The 14,064-nt window shown below is 54.0% G+C and overlaps 1 protein-coding gene across 1 annotated transcript in view; it reads left to right on the top strand.

Moving 5' to 3' along the window:
• Window positions 1-661: 661 nt before the first annotated feature.
• Window positions 662-14,064, top strand: part of Lhpp (phospholysine phosphohistidine inorganic pyrophosphate phosphatase) — a 61,945-nt gene continuing 48,542 nt past the window's right edge. Inside the window, exon 1 of the mRNA XM_013021908.1 lies at window positions 662-823. Within this exon, the coding sequence (XP_012877362.1) occupies window positions 699-823 (125 nt within the window). The 5' untranslated portion in view covers window positions 662-698. The remainder of the gene's footprint in view (window positions 824-14,064) is intronic.

The following is a 14,064-nucleotide window of genomic DNA, read 5'->3' as shown; positions in this document are numbered from 1 at the left end:
TCTGAGCGCGGTCACTGCGGTTACCAGGGCTTCTGTCTGCCGTGTGAGTGTGTGTGAGTGTGTGTGCGCAGGCGCGGTCTGAGCGCGGTCACTGCTGTTACCCGGCCTCCGTGTCTGCCATGTGTGTGTGTGTGTGTGCGCGCAGTCTGAGCGCGGTCACTGCTGTTACCCGGCCTCCGTGTCTGCCATGTGTGTGTGAGTGTGTGTGCGCAGGCGCGGTCTGAGCGCGGTCACTGCTGTTACCCGGCCTTCTGTCTGCCGTGTGTGAGTGTGTGTGCGCAGGCCTCCTGTCCGCCGGCACCGCGTTTCCCCCGCTGCCCGTTACAACTTGGCGCCCCTGCCCCTTCCGCGGGCTTCCTCCTCGGACCTGGCGCGGCCACGGGCGTTGGCGGGCTCGCCTCCCCAGCGGCGCCCGCTGGCAGGGGAGCGACACCGGCTCTGAGATGTACAGCTGTCAGCTCTTCCCCGGCGGTTTGCTCCGTCCACCCACATCCTGGTGGAAGCTCCCAGGAAACAGCGCCGTCCCGGGGGACCGAGGTTCGGCAGTGGCGAAAGCAGCGCTGGGTCTTTCCGGGTTTGCGCCCGGCCCGCGGGGCCCGCGCGCCGGACTACATTTCCCAGGAGGCCTTGCGCGGCAGGCACGGCCGCGGGCGCTCAGCCGGTAGGGACCGCTGAGTCCTAGGCGAGCTGTGAACGCGATGGCCGCGTGGGCCGAACGGCTGGCCGGCGTGCGCGGGGTGCTGCTCGACATCTCGGGCGTGCTGTACGACAGCGGCGCGGATGGCGGCACGCCGATCGCTGGCTCGGTGGAGGCGGTGGCGAGGTGAGTAGGCCGCAGGCGGGACGGAGGCGAGCTCTCGGTTTAGCTAGCACAGCCGACGTGCCGAGGGGGGCGGGACCGAGGGCCCGGTGGCCCCGCCCCTCCCGTCTTCCCGACTCGACCACGCCCGCCCCGAGCGGGTTCCTCCCACCCCCGAGCTGGCCCCGCCCTCCCTGGCTGGCCCCGCCCCACCCGGCGTGCTAGCGGCCCCGAGGCCGGGGATGCTGGAGAACCAATCAGGTACCTGCGCTGCTGAGCGGTCGAGCTGTTTCTAGTCGGCGTTGGGGTGGACTGTAAGAGCGAAATACAGTCCCCAAGCCTAGTGAGGAAAACATAAATAACTCCTTAATGCTTATGTGGCCACATATTGCAGTAATCCTTAATTGCTAGGTGGCGTGCAGTCTAATTCTGGTGATCTTCGTTGGTTTAGATGCAGGGGAGGGCACCTGGCTTGCCCAGCCTTGCCAGCGCAGGACACTCCCACGGTGGGCCCCTCTGGGCCCGGGCTTTGTCATTGCCCTTGGCTTTCCCAGCGAGTCCTGCAGAATGGTGTGTGTGGGCAGTCGGGAAGGGCTCATTGCCCTGCACGTGGCCTGACTGCGCATCCTGCTTTTGTGGCCTGGCCTCATTGGAGTTCAGTTTCCTGACTTACAGGTGGCAGGTAAGGGAGCTCCTTGGTCTTTCTCAGAGCTCCCCGCCCCCTGTGTGTGTGATGGTAAGGACCCAGACTGCTCTATAGTGCAAAGAGGGATGGCAGAGAGGCTGAGAACTCAGAAAAGGGAGGCCTGGCCTTTGGGAGCACCTATAAAAGGTAGCCAGGTTCTAGAAGATGCCCTGGTCTTGGGGTGGGCGGTTATTGTTGGCAGAAGTCCATGTCTAATTGCCTTCCTGGCCTCTAAATTCATTTCCACTAAGCCCAAAGCTTTAGACCGGCTCTGTCACCTAGAGGGCACAGTGTGAGGCCCCGTGGGACTGGAGAAGAGGGCACTGGGCTGTGTGCTTTCAGTGAAGTATTCTTGTGTGAGGGAGCAGGAAGCCAGAGCTGTGACCTAGGCAGTTAGGGCTTGGTGTGTGTGTGTGTGTGTGTCCATGTCTGGAACTGAGGTGGACAGTATTCTGCACACAAGTAACCTGACATACTGGTATAAGGCAAGTAAAGATAGGGCACTGAGTAATCTGATGGGGTGAGTGGCCTGGGCTAGAAGAAGAGCTCCAAGGAGAAGGCATTTCCCTGAGCCACCAGGAAGAAGGAACTCTTAGTGAGAAGAGGATAGAAGTGTCTTCTGGGTAGAAGAGGCAGAAGAGCCTTCTGCGGGGGAGGATAGGGGAGGAGAGAGAAATAACACAGAGAAACATACACAGAGAGAAATATAAACACATGCACAGATAATGAGACACTCACATGTGCTTACAGAGACATATTGGGGCGGGGAGGAACAAACGGATTATATTGAACCAGTAGCATGGGACATGGTGCCTCTTTCATTCTGGGAATGTAATTTCCTATTTGGGAAATGTTCTTGAGCTGTTAGATGCCAGAGAAATGATGTGCTGGTTTCTGTGAGACACCTTGGTGTCCCTGTCTCAGGACCAGGTGATACCTGGTGATTTCCCCACTGATACCTTGTCCACAGGGGCCTCTCAAGTGACCTCTGAGGTCACTCCCACTGGCTCCCAGCCACACAGGCTTCCTGGCGGAGTTGTCACTGAATGGCCTCAGAGTAGCTAGCACCCACAGAGCCCAGCACCCACACTGCTGACCATGGTCAGCATCTACTTTCTCTCTTCAGCTCCATGCAGGCTTGGCTTCCATAGGGTTGAGCCTTCCTGCTCAGGCTCAGAGCAGCCTGTCCATTACAGCTGTCTAAAGTGAGGTGTCAGAGGCCTAGGCCAGCAGACCTTTCCCTCTGGCATAATACACCTGCCTCTGGAACTTACTGTGGGGACTTTCCCTTTATGGTGGTAGAACTAGTCCTGGGTTCTCACAGAATCCTTTGTGGTGGCCGTGCCAAGGTACACGGCGCTGGGCATCCAGGTGGCTGGGTGGCGTTGGCAGCTCCAGCAGCTCAGCTTCCCACAGTTCCCTCCAGCCTCCTTTGAAGCCCTTCAGGGCTCACTGAAAGTCCCCAGGGTGAGACCATCTGCTACAGAGGCACAAATAAAGAGGAAGAATGGGGTTCTGCGGGGAAAATGAGACTTCATGGCAGCTTCTCAGCTCTGCCTCCCCGGCAGCGTCTTTATCCTGCAGACCTAGGAGGGAGGTGGTCCATTGGTCCACTGTCCCCACTCCCCCCCCCACTTTCCTTAGAGGTCTTGAAAGAGTCCTCTTTTATTAGGGAACAGAAAGTACACAGAAAAACATGCTCAGCTGTATGTGTGTGTGTACATGTGCTTGCACATGTGTGCAAGTGCCAGTATTGGAGCTTGAACTCAGGGCCTGGGCACTACCCCTGAGCTTTTTTGCTTCAGGTTAGTGCTCTACCATTTGAGCCACAGCTCCACTTCCAGTTTTTGGTAGTTAATTGGATATGAGTCTCATGGACTTTCCTGCCCAGGCTGGCTTTGAACCTCAATCCACAGATCTCAGCCTTTTTGAGTAGCTGGGATTACAGATGTGAGCCATTGGTACACAAACATGCTCAACTTTTAAAAACAAGATCATTCATAGTGACAGAATCCATGGGTGGACTTTCCACAAGGTGAGTGTTTCTCTAGGTGAGGGCTGAGGCTCTATTTCTGGCCCTGGCAGAAGTGGAGAAAGGGCCAAGCCTTATTCCAGATGATTCCACTCGTTGTCTTCTCACACACAAACAAATGTGCATTGAACACTTCCAGTACCCCACCAACTCTGTTGTAGGCACGGGGGATTTGTGACAGTGGAACAGGTGCAGTGAACAGCTCCTGCCTGGTTTGGGCTCAGGTGGAAGGAGAGAGCCAGAGCCTGCCAGAAATGGAAACCCAGGGATGCTGATCTCTACTGCTCAGGTCCTGCAGATCCCAGGCCAAGATCTTCCCAGGGACATGGGAGTTGTAGGAGATCCATGCTTGTCCAAGCCCAAGGCTGCCTGCTCCTCTGCTTGCTAGAGCTGCTATAAGCCTTGTGTGGACATCGGTAACCAGCCTGTCCCCCCCTCCACCCCACAACAGACCTTTATTGAGTCTATTCCTGGGCGGATTGGGCTCCCAGAGGGGAGCCATTCAGAGGCTGGCCAGGCTCAGCAGGGGCTGCAGCACAGAGGCTCAGGCTTTGGGGCTGGCCCTCAGGATGGCCTGGGGGCATCTGCATGTGAAAGGTGGGTGGACATTTACTGCATCCTGTCTTAGCCACTAAAGCACATCTGCTGGCTCCTCCCAGGGTGCCCCATGGCTTGCTGGCGGAAGGAAACAGGCCTGGCCTCGCCTCAGCATAGCCTCATAAAGCAATTCCCACTCAGGACCCCTCTTCCCTTCCCCTCCCCCCTCCATGCTCTGAGCCAGACCTATAGCCCAGCTCTCAGTCCCAGTGACTGGAAGCCTTGGAGACCCTATGAAAACACAGATGCCTCCAGCCCATCTTGGAGCCGGGAGACCAGAGCTTTGTCTGAAGTCCGGCTGGCGCTGCTCCTTAGTGCTCCTCAGTGCTCTGTTGCCCTGGTAGTGTCTTCCTTAAGGAAGACCCCAGAGTAGCAGTTGTGCGGGCTGAGGGCTGGACAAGCTTCATTCCACTGTCTCCATCCAGCCCGGCTCCTGGGTCAGGCCAGCCAGCGGACCCCGCAGAAGGGACCCCACAGAGATGTCCTCCACAGAGACAGCTTATTTGAGTTTGCTTTACGTCAATGGGAGCTGTCCTGGCTCTGCCCAGACCTTGGCCGAGGGCTGTGTGTGGAGAACGTATACTGTCCCTTGTGTGCCCTCTCCTGACAGGTGGACCCCGTTGTCTTCAGACCCGGGGGAGCGGATTCCGGCTTTCATGTTGTAATGTCAACATGGGAGTTTCACAAGATCGATGGCTGCCTTGTAAATGTTGTCACAAGTACCTGAACACAGAGAAAAGTTCAAGTCCTTCGTCATAGGCCTTATCCCAGACATTGCCCCAGAGTGACCCCTAGGGTCCTCCAGCTTCTGTCCTCTGTGTTCTCTGAAAGTACAAAGACCTGGATCCCTCCCCCCCCAAACTCCCTCTAGACACCTGAGCATTTATCCCAATGAGACTTGGGGGAGAATCCCCCCACAACTGAAAACAAGAACAAAAGAGCAGTGATTGAGTCATTTGTATTTTCTCTATTTAGACCTGTCATGTGATCAACTGATGAAAAGCATAAATGTGTTTTGAAGAATGATGGGGTTGCCAGGTTCTGGTGGCTTAAATTGTAATCTTAGCTACCCAGGAGGTTGAGATCTGAAGAATGGGGTTTGAAGCTATCTCAGGCAAGAAAATTCAAGAGACTGTTATTTCCAATTAGCCAGAAAAAAGCTGGAAGTGGAGGTGTGGCTCAAGTGGTAGAGTGCCAGCATTCTTGAGTGTAAAAGTTCAGAGATAACTCCCAGGCCCTGAGTTCAAGTCCTAGTACTGGAACACACATGTACACACACACATACACACACACACACACCACACATACACTACTACTATGACTGATGATGATGATGATGATGATGATGATGATGATGCTGTTGATGACCATGATGGACTGCACAGTATCATTTCAGTGTGATTAGCTTAAATGGGTGCTGAGAATGATCTGCGTGTGTCAAAAGGGCTGAGTACATAAGCTGTGGCTTGTCTAGACAGCAGAATCTTACAGCTGTGAACAAGGATGAAAGAGCTCTGTTTGATGTTGCCATTGGTGTATATGATGTGGATGTTGTCTATACCAAGTGAAAAAGCTATGGATAATATATATCAAATGCAAATGTTTGACTTTGGTTATTACTTTTTGCTCATTTTTTTAACTGTATTTTTTTGTCTGTTCTTCTTTGGTACTGGGGATCGAACCCAGGACGTTACACTTGCTAGGCAAGCGCTTTGCCACTGAGCTACATCTCAGCCCTACTCATTTTTTTAAAATAGAGATTTCACTGTGTTTCCCAGAACATAGTGATACCTGAACTTCTAACCTCAAAGGAACCTCCTGCCTTAGCTTCCCCAGTGGCTGAGTCTATGGGCATGCAGTTATGGGCTGGGTTATCACTCCATTTTTGATAAGACAAAATACAGCAAACACAACAGCCCCCATGGCCTGCCGGTGGGGGGGAAGGAGGAGGCGGGCAGCGGAGGGTCCTCAGATGGGGGCTGAGCACGGCTTTGCCTGTGCCTGCTTTCTCATACCAGGTCAGCGGGGGTCACCACCGGAACTCAGAACAGCCCGGGAGGGCGTCCTGGAACAGTGTTATCAGATTCCTCTGAGTCTGGCACAGGTACCCCTGGAGGTCACAAATGGAGTCACAACCCACCCCTAGCCCCCAAGGATGTCCAGAGGCTGTGTTGGCAGCGCCATGCCCAGATGGCCCAGTGTGGTGTAGGTGATGTCTCACATCGCCGGGGGCCGGCCAGGTGCCATCCAGTGTGTAGGAGGAGTCTAAGGCTTGAAGAGGTGGAACATATGGTCAAACTCCCAGAAGTGGAGTGGGGCCAGTCTTCACTAGGGGGTGCCACCTCTTACAAGTCACCAAGCTTTAGCTGTCACCTTAGAACTACGGTCAACTTGGGTCAAACTCCCAGAAGTGGAGTGGGGCCAGTCTTCACTAGGGGGTGCCACCTCTTACAAGTCACCAAGCTTTAGCTGTCACCTTAGAACTACGGTCAACTTGGTTTCCAATCCAAGTAGGCCCCATAGTTGGCATGTGGCCTCAAGTTCAGTTCTTTAGCATTTTTAAGGGGATAGTACTAGGTTTTGAACTTGAAAGAGTCTTGTGCTTGCTAGGTAGGTACTTTGCCAATTGAGCCATGCTCCAGCCCTTTGTGCTTTATTTATTTATTTATTTATTTTGTCACTCATGGGCCTGAACTCTGGCCTGGGCGCTGTCCCTCAGCTCCTCAGCTCAAGGCTAGCACTCTATCACTTGAGGCACAGAACCATTTCTGGTGCTTATGTGGTGCTGAGGAACTGAACCCAGGGCCTCAGGTATGCAAGGCAAGCACTCTACCACTGAGCCACCTTACCAGCCCTGCTTTAATTATTTTTTGAATAGGGTCTGGAGTTTATGCTGGGGCCAGCCTGGACCATGATTCTCCTATTTATACTTTCTGCTCAGCTGGGGTGACAAGCAGGCGCCTGAACTGGCCTCATCTGTGATTATCCTAATCTCTGCCTCCCAAGTCATTAAGATCACAGCTGGAGCCCACAGCACCTGGCTCCCCAGTCTTCTTGTGCCTTGCTGCCCTGCTAGAATGCTGATGTCACATGAGAATTAGGTGAAATATTTTCTTCTATTTTACTTACTCCATATGTAGAAGCTAAAGGAGCATTTCGTTGCCAAAGGATCAGAAAGTGTTGAAGAGGGACTGGTTTGCCCCCCTCTCCCTCTCCCCCAAAGCAGCATCTTTCCATTATAGAACTCTCTGCAGGTTCACATAACAAAAGAGGCCACCAGAAAAGTCCCCTCACCCTGACTCTGCCCAGGTGTGATAATCTGGGTCCCTTCTGTGAGCGGGAACATGAACCCACCTCTCAGATTGTCCCAGTGGCTCAGTGTGAACATGTGGATAAAGCCAAGCGGGTGGCTACAGTAGCATTTGTTAGGGCTTCCTCTGTACTCGTGTCTGGTCATACACTGAGCCAGGCCGCCCCACTCCCTTCTCTCCCTGGCTGACCTCTAGGTGCCCTGGTGCCCTCTGAGTTTTATTTTTTTCCACTGTTTCTTGTAGCAGTTAGCTTCCAACAGATAGAACCTGTCTGGAAGGGCCACCTGCACAGAGTTTCTCAGAGATGTGGTTGTCATGTGAACACTATAGTCACCAGTGCCTTCCACTGGTCATTTGACGTGTGTCAGGTGCCTTCCATAGGCATCTTTTGTGTGTGTGCTACTACTGGGCCCTGAGCTCAGTGCCTGGGCACTGCCCCTTAGCTTTTCCACTCAAGGCTGGCAATCTACTACTTGAGTCACACCTCCACTTCTGGCTTTTTTTTTTTCTGGTTAATTGGAGATGAGAGTCTCATGGATTTTCTTTACCAGGCTGGCTTTGAACCTTGATCCTCAGATTTTAGTCTCCTGAGTAGCTAGAATTACAGGTGTAAGCCACTGACACCCAACTAAATGTCTCTCTTTAAATATGGTTTTCCATGACAGCCCTGTCTGGTAGCTTGGACCCTGGGCTTGGGCTTGGAGAGGATCAGGTGAGAAGCTTCACATCTGCTCCCTTCTCCAGTTCCCCCCTTGTCCTCGGGATGCCTGGTACTGGGCAGCCTGACCTGTGCAGTCAGGAGGACAGACTACCAGCTAGTGAGCAGGAAGTTTATCCATTAGCTTCCAGCCGGCTTCAGGCCCCTGAGTGTCTCCAGGCCTCAGTCTTTCCCTCTATGAAGTGAGCCTCGTTGGTCAGACAGTCTGCAGACCCTCTCCTGGGCACTGTGAAATGAATGCTACAGCCTCTTGTGTCTCTGAGATCTCAGCTCAGTGGTTCAGGCACAGCATGGGAACACTCTGGAAGGGGGTTGTGCAGGCAGGTGAGTTGGTACCAGCATGGGGAAGGCTCACGTGGACCAGCAGGGTGCTGGCTAGCTGCCTGTCCAAGTCAGCTGAACCTCATTACTGTCCCACTGAGGATACCGGACTGCTGGCCTGGATTAAGAGGCTCAGCCAGGCCCTGGTCACCGGGCCCTGCTGTTCCCTCTGCCCAGACCTTGGACTCTGACCATGCAGGGGTATGCTGCTGCCCAGTGCTGTCTCTGCAGCTTGGGGAGGGACCGGATAGGGCCACAGCTGGCCATCTGCCTAGTGGGAAGGAGGATGAGGCCCAGCTGAGTTCATGGCCAAGGCCGTGACCTGTGCCTTTTGCTGTTCAGGGCCCCAGGGTGAGTGGTGAGGGGTTCATAGTTTCTCTCCATGCCAGCTTTGATTATTTCTCTGGCATGCAGCCTCGAGAGCCAGAAGCCAGGTACCTCTACTGGCCCACTTTAGGCCAGGCCTGGTACTCAGGGACCCCAAGAGGCTGGCGGTGGACACCCAGCCACCAATGGTGTGTGTCAGGCGGCAGCCGGGAAGACAGCCTGACTCTATTCTGGCAAAGCCCTATGGCTGTTCCTGGCACAAGTAGCCCCTGACCCCAGCTTGTTCCACTAGTATGCCACTTGAGCCACACCTCCAGCTGCTTTTTGCTGGTTATTTTTGGAAGATGGAGTCTTGTGGGCTTTTCTGCCTACTTCTGCTGACTTTGAACTGCTACCCTCCAGTCTCAGCCTGACTAGCTAGGAATACCCATGTGAGCCACTGGCACCTGGCTCCAAATGTATTTCCAGTCTTCATTGCTGTTTCTAAAGGGCAACAAACCCAAGATCTCAGAGTTAGCAGTGACCAGTGGTGATGGCAGTGCTGCCAAAGAAGCCTGCTGTTCAAAACCTCTCAGGGCCCTGGGGCCTGCGGCCCACGCCTCCCTTCACCATGACCTGGAGATGCTGTTCACGTCCTTTCCCCTCTCTGCAGACGCAGGCACAGAGCTTGTGCCCCGCTCCCATGGCAGGACCAGCGAGGAGGGAGCCATGACACTCCCACTGGAAGCTCGCCCTGGTGAAGGAGGGGGACTCGGACTTCTCTCCTCCCAGGCAAGCCCATCACACCCGGGATTCGGATTCATTCAGTGCTTCGCTCTGTTAAGCACCCGCCATGCTGAGTATCATCTGGGTATCATATCAGATATGTTTGGGGCAGGATTCTTGGCAGCACCCGGGTGATCTCCGTGCAGTAACCTTGCCAGGGTTGGACCCCAGTGAGCTCTTGAACTGCCATTTCGTAGATCTGAGATTCATTCACTTTGGGGGCCAGGCGGCACCCCATTAGCCCTCTGAATGTACCAAGGGCACTGGCCCCAGGGTAGTGGCCCTGCCAGCACTTTCTATAGCCCCTCTTCCCCTCACCTCTTTTGACCTCTAGACCCTAGGCCTCTAGGCCTGCTGCTCCCCTCCCACTGCGCCACGTCCCCACACAGGGGCTTGTGTTGGTAAACTGAGGCTCTGGTCTCCAGGGATGGGGGCCGGTCATGTGCAGATGCCCCTAGGACTCCTCTGGTCCCTCTCCTCCTAAGGTGCCTGATCCTGGGGCCTAAGTGGGGGGTGAAGGGGGTGCTGGGGAAGTCACAGTTGGCCTCTAGGAGCCCAGAGCTGGTAGAGGAGTAGAAGGAAGGAGGTCCAGGTGACCCCCACCCCCAGAGCCAGGCCGGTGAGGGGGCTCTGCCTTGGTCCGGGCAGGGGCAGCCTTTCACGTGGAGGGACACATGGGAAAGCTTTCAGGGACAGAGAAAGTCAGTTCAGTGACTCCGTGCTGAGGGGACTCTGGGTCAGATAAAGCTGTCAGGTGCTAGGGCTAGGGGAAAGCAAGGGGACCCTGTGGTAAGATGTCTCGAGCCCCTTCCTTGGCAGCCTCCTGGCTGTGCCCAGACTCCCTGGGCGCCCCAGCTCTCCCACTTGCCAGCCCTTGGGAAGCCAGAGCGGACGGGCTGGGAGCCATCCCAAGGTCACTCTGCTGTCCAATAATTGTCCCAGCACTCACTTGCCTCGGAACAGTAATGAGAGGGTTTTCATTATTTTCGGGTGAGCGCCCCTGGCAGATGCCGACAGCCAGCAGATGTGTAAAGTCCGAGGTGATTTGTAAGGGACCGGCTCATCTGATGCACAGTAATTGCACCAGGCGACGCTGTCACTCAGAGGCGCGTCCTGGCCTGAGGGACGAGGTAAAGGTCAGTTCAAAGAACCAGTGGGACTGCAGAAAGTGGGGGGCCTCGAGAAGGGTCAGTGTGCAAGGCCACACGCTGGCTTCAGAGGGGGTTACTGGGTTGCCCTGCCTGAGACCCCCTTCCTTCAAGGACCCTGGGTGGTGGGGTAGGGACAACACAGCCCATCCTGAAGGGTGTGCCTCTCCATGGGCCCTCTGCAGCGCTTTGGAACGCTTTGGGCAGAGGCCTCCCTGATGTTCTGGAATTCTTGCGTTCTAGCCTAAGAGGTGAAGGTTTGCTCATCCACTTGCCATACTAGGACACCACTGACTGTGGCTTAGGTAACTCACAGTTCTGTCTCTCAGCCCTAGAGGCTGGGGGACCAAGGCCAAGAAGTCGGCATGGTCAGTGCCTGGTGAGGGCCTCTTCTTGGCTGGCAGACAGCTGCCATCTTTCTGTGTGTTTGTTTAGGGCCCACATGCACAGAGAGACAAGAGTCAGATCAGAAAAGGATGGGGACAGGGGTAAAGGGGAGGAGAGGGAGCACAAATCAGCACCCTCAGGCAGCGCCACCTCCTCCTCTTCCTCCTCCTCCCCCTCTTCTTCCTCCCCCTCCTCCTCCTCCTTTCTCTTCCTCCTCCTCCTTTGGTCTTGGGGCTTGAACTCTGTCCCTAAGCTCCTTTTGCTCAAGGCTAGCTCTCTACCACTTGAGCCACAGTGCCACTTCTGGCTTTTTTTCCTGTGATTAATTGGAGGTAAGAGTGTTAGGAACTTTCCTGCCCAGGCTGGCTTTGAACCATGACCCTCAGATCTCAGCCTTCTGAGTAGGTAGGATTGCAGGCGTGAGCCACTGGCTCTGGCTCAGGCATTCTCTAATGAGGACAAAGTCCTATCATGTCAGAGCTCCTGCCTCTTGACTCTGTTTAATCTCATAAAAGGAAATTGCTACCAGGTACTAGGGGGTACACCTGTCATCCTAGCTACTCAGGAGGCTGAGATCTGAGGATCGCAGTGTGAAGCCAGCCTGGGGAAGAATAATCTGAGAGACCCTTATCTCCACTTAGCCAACACAAAGCCAAAAGTGGAGCTGTGGTTGAAGTGGAAGACCAGCTTAGAGCAAAAAAGCCAAATGAGAATGTGAGGCTCTTGAGTTCAAACCCAAGTACCAGCAGGCATGTGTGCACACACACACACACATTCAAAATTGTCCAACCACAACCACATATGGACTTGGTGAGATGTACATCAGCCCATAACGGGGTCTCACACTGGGCCCCCCACCATCTCCGTATTTATCGCTCTGGTACATGTTCCAGTGTGGCCCATGGGTGCCTCTCCCCTGCTTCAGACAGCCAGCTGGGCAGGCTGGGTGCTGAGCAGGGCACAGGGTCTTATTTGAGAATTCTGGGGCTTTTGCCCACCCCTCAAGGGCCTGCATGCTTCTCTGCAGACAGCAGAGGGCTTTGAGCGTAACCCTCTGTGGCCCAGTCAGGCCTCTGCCCTCGAGCCTCCGTTTTTGTGTCTCTTCAGCGAGAATGCTGGTTCTCCTCACGGTCTCCTTCACCAGACAGCTGGAACTTGGTGATGGCACTTGAGAGCAGGGGTATACTGTTAAGGCAGTGGCCCTCTAGTGTTGGAGGCGCTGCCTAAAGTTCCAGGTACCCAGGCTGATTATTAGAAATATTGGTGATTACTTTTATTATGCTCATTCACTTAAAGTATTAAACTGACCGCCAGCTGCCAATGGTTCACGCCTGGAACCCTAGCTTCTCAGGAGGCTGAGATCTGAGGATTGTGGCTCAAAACCACCCTGGTCAGAAAAGTCCATAGGACTCTTTATCTCTAATGAACTAGAAAAAAAAAAAAAAAGCTGGAAGTGGAGCTGTGGCTTCCGTGGTAAAGTGCTAGCCCTGAGAAGGGAAAAACAAGTGAAAGCGTAAGGCCCCGAGTTCACGCCAACACGAGAATTTTAAGAAGGGAAGAATTCAGAGCCTGCTTGGGGGTGGCACTTCAAAAAGGGACATGACTGGCAGCCCTTAGGAACGGCCTGAGAAAGGGCACCCCACCATCCTGCCCAGGGGCAGGGCTCATCCCCAACACTCTGATTTGGGAGGTGTCTGTTTTAGACAAACTTCTGTTGGGGGTCTCGAGGGAGACCGCCACCAGTGTCACCAAGTGAGTTGTGTGGCTTATTCCCGCTTGCATCTGAAGGTGTGTTTGGAGTGACAGATGTGAGGCTCTGCCATCTCGCTGTCCCACCAATTGCTCACTGTTCTGGGAAGGTCACAGCGTCGCTCATTAGCAGTAATTAGTCCCCTGGGACCCCCTGCACTTCTTCACTCAACTGCTCCATTAACTTGGGTGTGAATCACACATTGCAGGTGCCAATCAATGAAGATCTGTCCGCTCCATACAACGTGATGCTATTAGTGACAATATATTAACTGGCTAATTTAAAAATAAAAAAAGCTATCTTTATGAAGGGCAATTAACCACTAAGTGTAATTGATCATTCATAAACCTCTGATTAGGAAAGATAAATAATAAGAAAGGAATGAATCACCTGGGCTGGAGAAGACATGGGCAGCAGCTCTGTCTGCATTCACTCTGCTGTCAGAGAATCTTTGGATTCCTTCCTAAATTTAACCTGGCAACTCCAGGGCCAGGAGGACCTAGAGGTTCTGTAAGGGCTCAAGAGAGGGAGCTACATGATCCAGACTGCTTCTGGGAAACCGCAGATGAGGTCATTTAGACTCTTCCATTGGTTGTTTATTCAGCAAACGTTTGTCACGGGCCTGTATGTGCCAAGCCCTGGTGGACCGAACAGACTCCATTCCACTCATGGGGCATTTGGACAAGGGAGGACCATAATCAGATATGGACATTGGACATTGGAGGTGCTGATGTTATAGAGAAAGGAAAAGTGTGTCATGGTCGGGCACTGGTGGCTACGCCTGTAGTCCCAGCTACTCAGACACTGAAATCTGAGGATCCTCGTTTGAAACCAGCCTGGGCAGGAAAAGTCCATGAGACTCTTGTCTCCAGTTAACCAGCAACAATCTGGAAGTGGAGGTGTGGCTCAAGTAGTTCAGTGCCGGCCTTGAGCAAAAACTCTAAAGAGTCAGCACTCAGCCATGGGTGGGTACCTCTCTTATTCCGGCCTTTTGTCTTCCACTCCAGCCTCATCTTCTAGTTCCACCTCCCATTTACCTGAAAGGGTGGGGCTTGCACACCTGCTTGGCGGTGGCCTGCAAGCTTCTGTGGGGCCTCTGGCCCTGGGGCGGGAGCTTCCTCTCCTCCGTGAGAACACTGGGTGAGCCTTACAGTTGGCTAATTTTGCTAGAGCTTCTTGTTTTGTTTTGTGCTGGTACTGAGGCTGAACTCAGGGCCTCCTGCT

This window comes from Dipodomys ordii, unplaced genomic scaffold (assembly GCF_000151885.1).
Source record: "Dipodomys ordii isolate 6190 unplaced genomic scaffold, Dord_2.0 Scaffold58, whole genome shotgun sequence".
Lineage (NCBI taxonomy): Eukaryota > Metazoa > Chordata > Mammalia > Rodentia > Heteromyidae > Dipodomys > Dipodomys ordii.
The sequence above is the reverse complement of the archived record's forward strand: the minus strand, read 5'-3'. Positions and strand labels throughout refer to the sequence as shown.